Below are 15182 nucleotides of genomic sequence, written 5' to 3' on the forward strand. Positions count from 1 at the left end.
TGGATCGGGTCCGCACGCATTGATTAAGTCTGGGACGCATGAATCGACACTGTAACCAATTCCTTCTCAGTTTTGAAGACGAAGTTGAACTCTGGAAGAAGTCTATTTATATTAGGAAACAAATGACGGTTTGGAATGCTTCTAGAGCTCATTGTAACCCCTATAAATAGAGGACCTAAGTGCCTCATGTAATTTGCCAATTCACTTATATTCTTGTCTCCAGAACTTGAGGCAAAGAGAGATTAATAATAAAAGATCGGTTTTAACTAGCTGAGTCTTAATAAATTAGTCTTTCTAGTCTTATGTTTTTCGACTCTTCTTCTTCTCGTTCTTCGTGTTCTTCCTTCTATATGGAAGGCTAATCTTCTCTTTCAAGGGAGGAGATGAAGTCGGTGCTTAAGGTTTAATGATTCTTCTGGTTCATGGTGTTCTTCAATCAGGTTAGTTCTTTATGTTTTTAGTTATTAGTTCCATTGCCCACACCGGGATGGAAGTATAGAATAGGGTTTATGTTTTGCAATATTAATATCATGCTAGTGTTCTTTACTTTTCTTCTAGTAGTGTAATTCTTTAAAGTTAGGGAAATATTCTTTGTGTTGCCTTAGAAGGGGTAGCTCAGGGAGTGGCTGCCTAGGGGAAGTATTCACTACACCATAATAGGATATTTGCAACACAGACCTTTTTTTTCTTTGCAACGGTTATTTACCGTTAGCAAATTGCCAACGCTATATAAGCGTTTGCAATGTTACAAAGCGTTAGTTTATTTAGGTGAATTTAAGGAATTAATTGCCAACGCTTAGAAATCGTCTGAAAAGTGTTGCAAATTAGAAATATAAAACCTAACTTTACTTTCTTTCCCCTCTCTCTCCGCCGCTACGCTCTCCATTCTCCTCCCTCCCTCTCTCGGCCCACACACACTCTCACTGGAAGAACCCTAACTCTATACTTATTTTCTCTCTCTCTTTCTCTATTTCCTCAATTCCCCTTTTCTCACTCTTCAATTCAATTCAACCATCTATTCTTGACAAACTCAAGACTTCAAAAAAAAAATCTAATATTTTCTTTCTCAGATGCAGAAAGAGTGATTTTTGTGGGGTTTAAGGCTTAATATGGTTATATTTATTGAATTTTAAAGGGTTAAGTTAAGAGTGATTAAAGGCTGGCGGGTTTTAATGGTTTATGAGTGATGGCGGATCTGCCTGACACCCGTCTGAGTTTAACAAGTGAAGAAGAAGAAGAAGAAGAAGAAGAAGTTTACTACTTTGAGAGTGAAGAAGAAGATTGTGAAGAAGAATGCTAAGTGTGCTTAGAGTACATCTTCCGTCCGACATTCCAATTGTAGGATGTGAGCTAACTTCTTATGTACTTTTACAATGCCCTGATACTTCTATTACTACTGATGATGTTCCTGAATCTTCCCCTATTTATGGTTTTTGCTTGAGGTATAGGTGGTAAGTTTCCCACTTTTTTTTCTTCTTTTTATTTTTTTATGCTCTACTCGTTTTCACCCTATAATGTCGAAAAGTGAAAAAATTAGGCACACATATATGGATGTGTAAGAGACTAATAGGAGATACTCTCATATTATTTTCCATATGATGTTATTGGCTTGTGTATGTTAGTAAGTAATATTGTTTGGGGGTAAAGCCTATTGTTTGGAGGCATCTATACTTAAAATAATAGTCACATTTTACATGGTAGAGTGGCCTATAGCCTCGACAGAGAGCTTAATTTAGTTTTTTACTTTTTGTTCATAACTAAGGGAAATAATAAGTACTGACCTATTTATTGGACGTGCTAGTAAGACAACTGTTTGTGATGATGGAAATGGGCAGTGTCCTCGATCCACTTGAATTCTCTCTAACAATGTTTCAAGCAATGCATAGTCATGCTATCTTGTTATTGAGATTGCAAAAGTCATTCATGTGATGTAGTTACATTTATGTTTTCTTTTATAGGTATCGCATCCAAAGTGATCGAAAAGTTGCAATTTGCAGTGTGCATCCTTTTGAACAAGCAACCTTGCAGTGCTTTGGTTGTGTCAAAGCAAAGATACATGTTGCGAAAAGTTACCATTGCTCTCCTAGGTGCTTTTCAGATGCATGGCAAAGATCATCGTTACCTTACATGAAAGGGCAGACTAATGCTGTAAATGAAAATGGCAATCAAGAGGAAGAGCTTTTGGGCGCTTTAATACTTCTGGATCTGGAGCTAGCAATGCGAGCCTGTCCAGTTCTACTCCAAGTATAGGGCACAATACTAGTTTAAGTAATGGATCTACTCCTTCATATCCAGCAGCTGTTACCGAAAGGAGTGGTGGTGAAACCTGGTTTGAGGTCGGACGATTGAAGACCTATACACCAACAGCTGATGATATTGGGCAAGTTCTCAAGTTTGAGTGTGTGTCATTTGTTGCAGAAAAGAAATTGCATGTTGGTCATGCTAATACAATATTGACTTCCCATGTAATTCCACCCCCAACCCCTAGTCCGAGGCGCTTGGTTCCAGTGAATGGTGTTGATGTGATAGGCAATTTAGATTTGGACGGTCATACCTTCAGGAACCTTTACTGTGGCTCTCATACAATATTCTCGGATGTGCATGCTTCAAATGATTTATACAGTTATTGCCCTTCTTGGGCCTACCGCAGACAAAACTTATTGCGGGAGATTGTTGGATATCGTGCAGACATCCTTTGCCTTCAAGAGGTACTCTACGTTTTATTGTCCATTATGAAAAATCATTTGATTCGGTGTTTGGTGGGTATGCACCATGTGTTCTTTTTGCGTACTTTCCTTGGTGTCTGTAACCTATTAATTCTTGTGAATATTCCATTAATTTGCAGGATAACGTCGCTCTAATAGTAGTTTTAGAAGCAAAGTTCAAGAACCACAGGCGGACACCCCGGAAAAAGACAACTTCTCGTGGGTTAGTATATGACTTAGGAACTTAACTTTTTATTCTTCCTTTTTCTGGTTTAACATGCTACTTAGTCCAGCTTTATACTCTTTGATTTGGTCGGAATTGTGTTTTTTTGTGTTTTTTTCCCCGCATACATAATGGAACTTGGGATCTGTTGAGGGAGACCTTTCATCTCACTCTCGCCGCCCCCATTTTTCTAAGGAGTAGCTTGTGCTTTACCCCCAAGCATGATTCACATGTTACACCACAGTTCGAGTTTGTAATAATGTGCTTTGCATATTGTATCCATCTTTGTAGTTCTTCATAGTGATACCTGAGGAAAAAAATTCTTGAAAGGGTTAAACTTGTCTTTGACGTCTCCTAAAACAAGTTTTGCTCTGTTTTGAGGCTTAATGTGTCCTAACACAAGTTTTGCCCTGTTCAGTATCTTTTAGCATCTTCTGTCAATGGCAGAGCGATTAAAGTGTGTATTGATTGGTGCACTTTCATCAAATATCTCAAATATCTCAGTAGTGATGAAAATTTACTTATATAATATGATTAGGGTCCGTTCAAGCACGATTTATATGAATGGAATTGTCATTTTGGAACTAAATCAAATTATATTTAAATTTAGTAAGTGAAAGGGTATTCTTCTGTTTCTTCTCAAGAACACGACTGGAAAACTTGTTCCACCAAGAATTCATCCAGTTTTAGCAGTATAAACTTCACTAAGTCGATACCAAGTCGAAGAACGAGGCATTTCTCTGTTTGGGTATGTTAAGTTACTGTAATTCTTATATGAAAATGAGTGTTTTGTTTTTAATAATCATTTTTTTTTAGCTCGGGTCTAATTTTACACATTTTGATATGTACATGTGTAGGGCTCTACTCAAGTTGGAGATGCGGGATCTGATGATCCATTATTAAAAAAGTTTTTAGTGTTCAAAGATGCATTTTGGAGATTCTTAAGGCCACATACAATACGGGGGACTGCATTGGGTTCTGTGTAAGTAGTAATCATGCTAGTGCTTTGCTAATAACTTGTTTGTCAAACGTATATTTGGGCCTTGCTTACTGTTTATGTTAGTCCCCAAAGCAAATGATTGTTGTTCATCTGTTTGTTTTTATTGCAGTGCTTTGGTATCAAGAGCTTTGATTGAAAACACGGATCTAATTAAGTGGCCATTGCTGTTCAAGGCACTATGTGGTGTTTTTGCTCTTATATGTGGTAATGGTTATATAGTGGGCATTAATCAGATCTATGATGTTGGTATTGACAAGTAAGCAAATACAGAATGATCCGCGTTCCTGTTTTACTTCGTCTTAATCATTTAATGATACACAACCTCATATGATATAAGCATCTATTACATAGTTCTTATTATTTTTAGGTTCGATGCATTTTGTTGCTTGCAGGGTAAACAAGCCTTATTTACCTATAGCCGTAGGGGATCTCTCAGTTCAATCAACATGGTCCTTGGTCTTATTTGTTGTAGTTGCAGGTGTTTCGATCGTTAGCTTCAACTTTGGTCCATTTATTACTTCCCTGTACTGCCTTGGACTTTTTCTTGGGACCATATATTCTGTTCCTCCATTTAGAATGAAGAAATATCTCGTTGCAGCATTTCTTATCATTGCAACTGTAAGTTAATGGCTTTTAGTTCTTCTTCTCCCCACCTTTTTTTATTTTAAATATATTTTCTCGTATTTTCTATTCGGATAAAAGTGTTAATCATCTGAATTTCTTAATTATCAGTATGATTTGTAATTCTAATTGAACAATCATTATCTGCTTAAGTAGCAAATAGCTTCATCTAGATACTATTATTATATTTTAGTTGGAGGCTGATAATATTGTCATTACCATGATAGAAACAGTGTGCAATTTGATCATGCTTTGTAAGTCAAACTTACAAGATTTAGCACTACACACTGCTAATTCAGATAGGTAGCTCACTAAGCTGAGGAGACTATTATTCTAACTAATTATTTGTTATTTTAGGATATACTTCTTTTCACATAAGTCCGACTATCTTATAATGCTACTATGTATACCACAATATGTGATATTATCAACTTACTTGAACTGGAATTTGGCCACAAGAAGGAAGCTCAGGGACTGTTACTGTATATAGGTCATTTTCTTCTTATCATATAACTGCGCCTTCACCACTTAGTGGCCTGCCTGAGTTCTCTCACCTTGGTTGGGGACACTGGTTTACATTGAGGGACTTAGAGCTTGCAACCAGTCGGTTTTTGAAGGAAAACATCTTTGGGGAGGGTGGATATGGAGTTGTTTACCGTGGTAATTTGATCAATGGGACTCCAGTGGCAGTTAAGAAGCTCCTCAACAATCTGTAAGTTGACAAATAGTTCTTTTTCAAATTGTGTTATATTTGTACATCTTTTTTCTTGTCTAAAGATGTATTGCTCGTTTTTTTTAAAGAGGCCAAGTAGAGAAGGAGTTCAAAGTTGAAGTTGAAGCTATTGGTCATGTCGTCCACAAAAACTTAGTTCGACTTCTAGGCTACTTGTGTTGAAGGAACTCACAGTCGGTGTCTACTCGTAAAACTCCTCCTACAATTTCTCAGCCTTTACCGATATCATGTAGAGTTATTCGCACAAAATTCTAATATGCTGCAAGCTTCTTCTGATTTCTGTAAAAGTTTCAGGTTATCTTAGATATTGCTTATAATATGCTAATAGCCAATGCACCAACAAATTTCGGAAATAAGAACAACCATTTAAAGAACGCCCATAGATGCTCATCGTAATTTTATTTAGTGCATTCATAGTTATCCCGTTATATTTATAAAATGCGAACTTCTTGAGATCCAAGATGAATCACTAGATTCCTAATTTCACTAGTAGTTCACTTCTTTTAGTTTACCTTCCCCCTCCCCGTTCGTTGTACTGCTTGTTTGATTGGGTATAGTGGAAAAAGTGTGTGTTTGCAATTCTGTTTCACTTATAGGTTTTGTTTTGATTTCGTATGTTGTACTCTTGCCACAACATTACTTGGAGGATGGAAAAGTTACCACATGAATTGTTGAAGGCTAGGATCACTTGTTCACTTTTCTGCTCATAATACTAAGGAGTTTGGAAACTACTAACTAGTTTCAGGTAAATTTTTATGTGCATTGATGTGTTTGTTTTGCTGATAACTTGCAATGAGTTTCCTGTTTATAGCATTTTCCTATGGAAAAAGATTAGTTGTTAAGTGTCTATACTCTATATACATTGTTGTTTGAAGTAGCTTTAATTAAAGTTATGGTGTTGTGCACTGTTGTGGGATTCTTTGTTAGTTTAATGTGGATGGGAGACTTTTCCTCATGAATTAACTATACCATAACAAGATATGTGGTGAATGTGTTTGGGGGGTGGATGAACGACTTTTTCTCATGAATTAACTATACCATAACAAGATATGTGATGAATTTGGGGGGCTGGGTGGGTGGGTGGGTACCGCTGCTCGACTTTCTTCTTTTGTGTTATTATTTTTTTATTTTCTACGTGTGCGTGTGTGCCTGCTTGTGTGAGCGCGATTACACTAGTTTCATGTAGTGGAAAAGAAAAATAGAAAACATAGTGGATTTCTCTGTGCTTACACTAGTATCATGTAGTGGATTACACCATTTATCTCCATGTTTGAAACTAATGTCTTGATGACTAGATGCTTCTAGCTGGGTGTCATGGTTAGAGAATCCACATTATTTGTTATATATATTATCATTGGACATAAGTGTATGTTTGAAAATTTGAATTTCACTTTCACTTGGTACAAAGTAGGTCGACCTGCTCTATACATTGTTATGTTCCGACCCCTCCTTTTTAGAGTTATGTTGGGTCCATGGCTTGCTAGTACATGTTGATGCAGGACAATATTTTTGGACAGTCCTAGGTTTATAGAAGTGGTGCTTTTGTTTATATATAAAGTGTTTCAAAGCCATTTAGAATAGTTAGATAGATTATTTTGTTGTCGTTCAATGTGTTGTGTTGTTCAGTGTGCTGTGTAGGGTATCAATTTGATGGAGGGAAAAGCAAGAAGCAGACCAAAATAATTGCTCCCCAATCAAATGATCATGCTCACCTCAAGCTCCTCGTCAAGGTAAAAGTTTAAAATTCCACCCTCCATTTTCTCATTTGTCTCCATTTTTTCATTTGTTCAACTTCTTACTTCCTTTAGCTGGATTTTCAAATATTTAATTAATTGCATGAGTTTAATTAGTACTATTGTATTTCTAAGTTCATTATTTGTTTTGTGAATTTTTAGGAATTAGATGGACTTTGTGGAGTTGCACTAGGATTTATAGTGAGTGAAGCCATCACCAATATTTGGTATTGCAATGATTCGAGATTGCTTGGAAAATCGTATTGAATGTGTTACTCTTATTTGTAAATATGAATTTGTAACTCTTAGAAAAAAATTTGAAGTTATATTGCATACATGGTTTAACGAATATCCTATTTTTTTTTTCAGTCTTTTGTTTGTGTTTGCTATTATTTACTTGTCAAATGGTATGAAAAGGAAATGGGGACTTTATTATGGAATTGAGATGTTTGTTTCAATATGGAAATGAGATGTTTGTTTTAATATAGAACAAGTAGTGTTACTTTTGCAGGTTAAGTGCATTCTAATAAAATGGGGCAGGTTTAGCTGGTTGTTACAAAATATGAGATTTTTTTTTATTTGCAACCCATTAGCAACGGTTCATAACCGTTACAAATTTAAAAACGTTGCTAAAATTTTGTACGAAACAAACATAACAAGCGTTACAAATAATATTTGCAACACTTAAAAACCGTTGGAAAGTTTTTCTTGCAACGGTTAATAAGCGTTGGAAATTTCTATTTGCAACGGTTAATAAGCGTTGGAAATTTCAGTTTGCAATGAGCGTTGGAAATTTATATTTGCAACGCTTATTAACCGTTGCAAACATTTCCAACACTTTACCCACGCCATATTTGCAACGTTTAAAAAGCGTTGCGAAAATTATTAGCAATGGTTTTTTGCCGTTGCAAATAGCCTGTTATGGTGTAGTGATTCTTTGTGTTTGCCTTAAATGGTGATTCATTGAATGGCCGCCCTATTAGGAAGTACTCCTTGATGTTGCTCTTGGTAATACATTGAATGGCTGCCCGAGCTTACATAAAAGGAAAGAATATATTAATAGCATAAACATAGGAACAACCTTAAGTAGAGTTAATTGTTAACGATGTTTCGTCCAAGAGGGCATCGGCACTCGCTCGATTGCCTAATTGTAGTCTACTTATAAGAACAACCATGAAGCAGAAGGTCATAGATCAAAAGTATTGGTGGATTCTAATATCTTGAATTCCCTCTCTTATAAATTCTCAATAGTTTAGTTAATTTAGTTTAGTTTAGCATTAGAATCTACAATCTCTACAATATTAGTTTTTAATCCCTCAAACTCCCTTTCCAGTCCTGTCCTTCATATAAACATACACTTAAAAGTGGAACGATACCCTACTCATCCTTTACTTATTGAGGGATAATTAGGTTTTGATACACTTCTATCTGTTCAACGACCATCATCTATCTACATCATCCATATACCATCTACACACACAAAATGAGGTAGTGTCAGACATCACTAACATTTTCTCTACAAGAGGAGAAACAGAGGACATTAAAACCAAACCAATCCACACCATTGGATTGGATAAATGGTTAAAGATGAAAAGCCAATGTAACAACCGGTTGTACTGGATCTTGATAGAAAAGATCCAGTACAACCGGTTGCAATAACACAATCAATATATAGGAAACGTATCAAGATCTACAACTTTATCGGAACCTCGAGATATGCATATTCTAAAAAAGTTAAAACAACAAACATCAACCACAACAACATAAAAGAAAGTAAGTAAAAGAAAGACAAGTACCATGACGGAGGTTGAGGACGACCAACAGTGACAATTTGACCACTAATAAAAGGATGATACCTGCAAGAAAACAAACGAGATGAGATAAGTTTTCATTTTCATAAATGAATAAATAAATAAATAAATAAAAAATAAAAAATTGTTATTATTACTTACTTGAATTCTTGAAAAGGGAGGGAGGCTGAGGAGTGAGGAGGAGCGAAATGTTCAGAACACTAATAAAATGATGATACCTGAAAGAAAACAAGCGAGATGAGATCAATTTTCATTTTCATATCTGGAAAAAAAATTGTTATTATTACTTACTTGAATTCTTGAAAATGGAGATAGGTGAAATGTGAAAGAAAAGGAGAGAGAAAGTGAGGAGTGAACTGAGGCTATTATTTATAGTGATTATTTTAGGAGTTTCAAATTTTGAGTAGGGAGGGATTATTTCATGTTTTGAGTTTTGACCGGCCCCCCAAATTATGTGTACTGAAAAATGTGGCTTTTATGTCTTTTATCGGAATGATCTAAGCCTTAATATCGGAATAACGTGAATCATAAATAATTTATTTTAATTATTCAAGAGGACCACCTAAAAACTACCTATATGACTTATTATTGAGTAAATTGATAGATGAATCAGAAGAATAGACGAAAAGTTTGACAATAAATGATTTAATGACGCATTGAAATAAGCATATTCTTACTTTAACAATGCTTTTAGCCTTTTAGAGTATCATCAACGCATTTCTATTTTTTGTTGTGACACATCAGCATTTTTAGCGGATGAAAATGGTTAAAAACGAGTCAAGTACCAATGCAAAATCCAAAAATTTCTTGTTTCGATTTCGCACAGCACAAGTTGTCCCGTCCAGACATTTTTTTTTATAAATGGCAAAAATTGACCCGTCCATCATTTCCCTCCATTTCTATGGTGCCAAACCATTTTTACGCCAATTGTTTCCTTCCATTTTCTACGCTATATATTAGATGAATCACAGGTGAAGCATCAACGCATTTTTTTCATTTCTTCAACTACTCTCATCAGTCATAATAAAATTTTTATATTTTGTCTCATGGGTTTTAGTAGTCATAATAGCAATTGGTGCGAAAGAGTAAGTGAACTAATTTTCGACGACGATGATGAAAATACCGCAATCGTTCAACAAATGCAATGTGATGCAGTTGTAGTGGCATCAATGATTTTGGCTATCAACGCTTTATTTGTAACAAAATGGGGTGGATCTGTTTATGGTAGAGAATACACTAACCGCGATCATGTTGGTGCGCATGAACAGTTGGTTGCTGATTATTTTGCTGCTAGACGAACTTATAAAGTAGGTAAGTTTCGTCTTAGGTTTCATATGAGAAGACCACTTTTTAACAGTATATTGGAAGTTGTCACTAATTTTGATCCATATTTTAAGCCTTCTTGTGATGCTCTTGGTTTGCCTGGGGTTTCGGGTTTGCTAAAAATGACAGCTGCAATATAGATGCTTGCTTATGGTTTTCCAGCTGATTCAATGGGTCACTAGATAAAACTTGCTGAGAGTATGGCCCGAGAATCACTTCATCATTTCTGCAATGCATTTGTCAATTGTTTTGAAGAACAGTACCTGAGAAGCCCAACGGAAGAAGATGTAACACGTTTGCTTGCAGTGGGTGAAAACGCGGTTGGCCAGGTATGTTGGGTAGTTTAGACTGTATGCATTGGGTATGAAAAAATTGTCCAACTGCATGGCATGAAACTCATTTGGGCCATGCTAGAAAAGCGATTGTGATTTTGGAAGCAGTTGTAGACCAGGAGCTATGGTTTTGGCACACATACTTTGCAATGGTTGGATCGTGTAATAATCTTAATGTGTTAGATAATTCTCATTTATTTGATAATTTAGTTAGAGAAATAGCTCCAGCTTGTGTTTATCAAGTTAATAACAATCCTTACACAATGGGCCACTACCTTGCTGATGGAATATATCGACCATGGGCTACACTGATTCAAACAATCTCATCTCCTGCTACTCCCATGGATACAAATTTTGCAAAAGCGCAAGAAGCAGCTCGTAAAGATATGGAACGTGGTTTGGTGTTTTACAGGCTAGATTTGCAATTGTTAGCAGGCCTGCTCATCAGTGGGACAGAGGAGCTCTATCCCGTATAATAAAGACATGTATTATACTTCACAACATGATTGTTGAGAATGAACGTAATGTAGAACTTCCAAAGTGGAAGCCACCTTTAGATGAACGGTTGCAGCATGAAGTTGAGATGTAGAGTAATGACCATCTGTTTGTGCAAAACATGGTAGCCAGGACATTAAGTATTCGTTGTGGAGCTACTAATCAACAATTGAAGAATGATCTGGTTGAACATCATTGGGCACGTTATGGTGCACACCACAACCAAAGGAACAACTAATAAGTTTGTTTAAGTTTGATTTGTCTTAGTTGAATTTTCTGTTAACTGTGTTTTTTAATAAGTGTGTTTTCTGTATTTTCTGTTAAGTGTACTTTCATCAAGTTTGTTTTGTTTAAATAAGATTGTGATTTGTTGAATAATATCTACACATACTTGAAATTAAAAACGTTACAACATAATTGAAATTAAAAACGTTACAACATACTTGAAATTAAAAACGTTGCAACTAAAAATCATCATCTTCATATTCTTCATTTTCATCCCTCATAAATGGATTGGGAGAGTGTGCTCACCTACCACGAGACTAACTAGCACTGTTTGTTGATCCAAAAGAAGAAAAAGACCCAAACTGTTGAGAATGATGGGTTGGAATGTATGGACTAGTAGGGGTTGGAATGTATGGAGTAGAAAAGGTTGGATAATTAGGAATAGGAGTAGCAGGAATACCTTGTTCTTGTTCAACCCACTTACAATAGATAGCTGCTTGCTTAGCTTCCCAAAATGTCAGTTGAATATCGCTAAACTTGCTTTGATCAAGCATCATGATATCTTGTTCTTTCTGTGCTTCAAACCTCAATATTTCGTCTTCTTTTTCCTTTTTCATTGAGAGGAACATTTGTCGTTTTAGCTCTGTTTGTTCTTGCAGATATTTTGCAGTTGTAAGTTGATTGTCTCTGACCTCCTCCAGATTTTGTGTCATTTGGTGCGCAACTTCATCATCATCTCTTTTCTTAAACTTTCTTCCCTTTGGCCATTTTTATGATCCGGACACTTCCTTCGATAGTTGACTTTCTTCATCTAATGAAATTTTGGCTATGCCAATATTGTTGTTAGCGGTTAATCCACCACTGATGCCACCACTAACATCACTACTAGAAGTGGTTCTCTGTTTTTTTGAACTACTATCACTTCTAGCTTGATAGAAATGATTCCATTTTGGACTTAAAATATAAATTAAAATCTAATAACAATGCTTAAATTTAAATTGTTCCTTTTGAACAGTTAAAAAAATAGTACGAGCTCGTGACATTGTATCATCCGCATTAGTACCACTAGCATTCACTTTCAATTGCTGATCATAATAACCTTGAAATAAACTTACCGCATGTTGGATGATGTGAAAACGCGCTTGAACCGATCCACCAGTTCATGGTTAATTGCCCTACATGACCAAGCTGGCTCATACGCTTGTTCATTTCATCAGCAATTTTCTCAAAAAAATACATGTCTATTTTGGCCCGTTCCAACAACTACATCTTCTAAAATAAAAATCCAACTACGACATAAAATTTCATCTTCTACAGCTGTGAATTTTTTTGAATGACCTTGAACATAGGTTTGTTGGCTGTTTTCTTAGCTTTGATTTTCACTATTTCTACCATCTCTATTTTCTCTACCTCTAGACCTTTGTGAAGACATTTTGTGATTTTGGTGAAGAATACAAGAATACAAGAAGAAAGAAGAAGATGAAGTGAATTGGTGAAAAATGTGTTAAGCAAATATGCAATATATATAGGCCCAGTCCAACAGAACTAAATATAGCCGTTAATTCCAACGGTATAAAATCGAGCCGTTTGAATTTTTTATTAAAAAAAAAGAAAAAAATGTTGGACGACAAAACTTGTCCCGTCCCACTCTTGGACGAGACAACTTGTCCCATGCGAGTCATTTCTATATTCTTGACGAATTTGGTTTTAGATTTGACAATTGTTAAAATGAAAACGATGTTTTGACAACACGTTGGTGACGAAAATTGCCAAATAAATTGTCAACTGTCACATTGGAAATGGATTATAACGATACGTTGATGATGCTCTTAGGAGTCATGCATCTTCGTCGAATTTCATAATTTTAGCGTAGCTAGACTTGGTGAGTTACTTTGGGTACATGCATAAACTCATACCACATGGCTACACTGAAACAATTTTATTCTTACCTTGTCTCATCATGGCTTAGATCATATCCATTCATCAGCTAAATTATGTACACAGTACAACATCAAAAGTAATATTTCTTCAAATGTCATGTACCGTTGCGTTATACATCAACACCCCCTGAATAAGAAGGGTCGTTGCTTCAATTTCAGCATACTGTAGTATTACACTTAGGATTACATACCAATTAGCAATTGCCCCCGTAATAGTTGAAACCATGCTGATTGCTATGGCTAACAAACCAATCATAACAATTGACATGCTCCCATTTATTGAGAAAATAGTACAGAAGAAATTTACAGTCCGGATAAAAAATAGCTGCACCACCATCCACTACAATCTACAGGTTCCATATGCCCTCCAGACTTAATGAAACACCCCTTCAATGTGACACCATGAAAAAAAGACTACAATTGTAGCCATCGGCCTCCGTTAATAAAGTTCCTGTCCAGAAATGGTCTCGCTTCCTCATCTCTGAATGATATATATATTTTTTTTTCGTAAAGTCTCTAAATGATATGGCCCATGGCACTTGCCTCCTTAAATCGTCTCCTCTTCCCTTGCATTTGTACTCCCTAACCACAGTCCTGTAGATTTTAGGAGAGATTAGTTCTAAATAAAAAGAAATTCTGAACAAAATTTTGGGAAAAAAAATTATACTCCTGGAAGTTTATTAGGGGAAGGATCATTACCCTCTCCTTGAAGGGTCTCCCCAGTCCATCTAGCCCGAAGGGTTTATAATGCCATCCAAGTCACAGAAGGAATAGACCACTCTTGAAAATCTACCCAAGCTGTTCCCAAGTATATCATCCCAGTCCCGTTTATTGTACACTTTACAAAAGAAAACCCTGTGTTCTCCACAGCCGAACTCCTATGCGAAGCTGCGATTATCGATTACGTAGGCATTGAATGAAGCGTGCACTCCTGATTCCAGAAACCACCTTCTATATCAAAAAATTGCGAGAAAAAACTGAAAAACAGCAGCAAGCAGAAACTATATATTTTTCAAAGAGTTTAGGACCTTATCTCATAGAATGATCTTGCATTACCAAAAACTGAAATCAATTGATCCTGGAATGTAACACTGGTAGAAGTAATGTGCTCCACTCAAGTCCAACAAAGTGTCATGTGAACCTACAATGTTAACCATATAAAACATGGATCTTTAACCAGCTATTCTTAATGCAACTACTTGCATCCCTTTTCCTCCCGGTACTGCTTCTACTGTGTTCTGCAAAATAGAACATTGCTTAATTTGTTCTCTGACTGAAGAACACATACTAAGCCAAATGTTCCAATGAATTTACCTCGACAGTTATTCAAGTGGCACAAAAGTAATCAGAATCTATATCAACAGTAACTGTATTAAACGTCCTCGTCTCTCGCCCATTCGAAGTTTTATCTGAATCTTTACTATGCCAAGAAATTTCAGTTTCTGTGCTTCGATTCCCAATGAACGAAATATAAAGCTTCGTTTTCGGCACAGTTACCATTTCACTGCAAACAATTAGAAATGCCCAACATTGCTATTCATTAATTACATTATCCATAACCAAAAAGTAATACAATCAAATGTGAGAAAGCATGACACATTTTCAAGAATTGGCATAACTAAGTGTATACACTCATATAGTCATATACCCTACCAAACAGTTACTATATTTTTTTTTCAAGTTCAAGTACTGACCTGTAAACACCAGAAAGTATTAAGATCTTCACCCTACGTGTATTTTGATGCGGAATCAAATTGATGGCGCCTTGAATCGTAACAGAATCCCCTGTCTTATCTTTCGTTACAACGATAACTCGACTTTAGTAGCAGATTCAACAAAAATACCATATCCAACCAGAAAAGTGATCATTTGTCTTGATTAATACTACTTGGCCGGGGTCAAAAGTATCATATCAAAAACTATAACTAATTTTATTTAAGAAATACTTTTGCGTATATGCGTCAGAACCTTCCCAACCTGCTATTGACAATACCAAATGTCCACTCCATTGATAAATAGCCGACTCTTCATTTTGATGCAT

General features: G+C 35.9%; 2 protein-coding genes, 1 long non-coding RNA gene and 1 pseudogene across 3 annotated transcripts; 3 read left to right on the forward strand and 1 right to left on the reverse strand.

Annotated features, from left to right (window-relative positions):
- The first annotated feature begins 838 nt into the window (after nucleotides 1-838).
- LOC147479999 (carbon catabolite repressor protein 4 homolog 2-like) lies at nucleotides 839-4557 on the forward strand. The gene is given in 8 exon segments (XM_086578540.1): nucleotides 839-1451; nucleotides 1959-2181; nucleotides 2184-2708; nucleotides 2846-2924; nucleotides 3543-3676; nucleotides 3786-3910; nucleotides 4038-4184; nucleotides 4321-4557. Coding segments are annotated over 8 exon segments (1626 nt in total). The 5' UTR covers nucleotides 839-1293; the 3' UTR covers nucleotides 4556-4557.
- Nucleotides 4558-5479: 922 nt separating this feature from the next.
- LOC147480000 (uncharacterized) lies at nucleotides 5480-7364 on the forward strand. The gene is made up of 3 exons (XR_015204928.1): nucleotides 5480-6027; nucleotides 6921-7012; nucleotides 7178-7364. It is a non-coding gene; the product is annotated as an uncharacterized LOC147480000 (long non-coding RNA).
- Nucleotides 7365-9965: 2601 nt separating this feature from the next.
- On the forward strand, nucleotides 9966-11070 carry LOC147480001 (uncharacterized). Its single transcript, XM_086578541.1, has 3 exons — nucleotides 9966-10260; nucleotides 10405-10478; nucleotides 10894-11070. The coding sequence occupies exons 1-3, from the start codon at nucleotides 9966-9968 to the stop codon at nucleotides 11068-11070; spliced, it is 546 nt and encodes a 181-aa protein (XP_086434667.1).
- A 2799-nt stretch (nucleotides 11071-13869) lies between these two features.
- On the reverse strand, nucleotides 13870-15182 carry LOC147480002 (pectinesterase QRT1-like; annotated as a pseudogene).

The sequence above is a fragment of the Coptis chinensis genome, chromosome 8 (assembly GCF_015680905.1).
Source record: "Coptis chinensis isolate HL-2020 chromosome 8, ASM1568090v1, whole genome shotgun sequence".
Lineage (NCBI taxonomy): Eukaryota > Viridiplantae > Streptophyta > Magnoliopsida > Ranunculales > Ranunculaceae > Coptis > Coptis chinensis.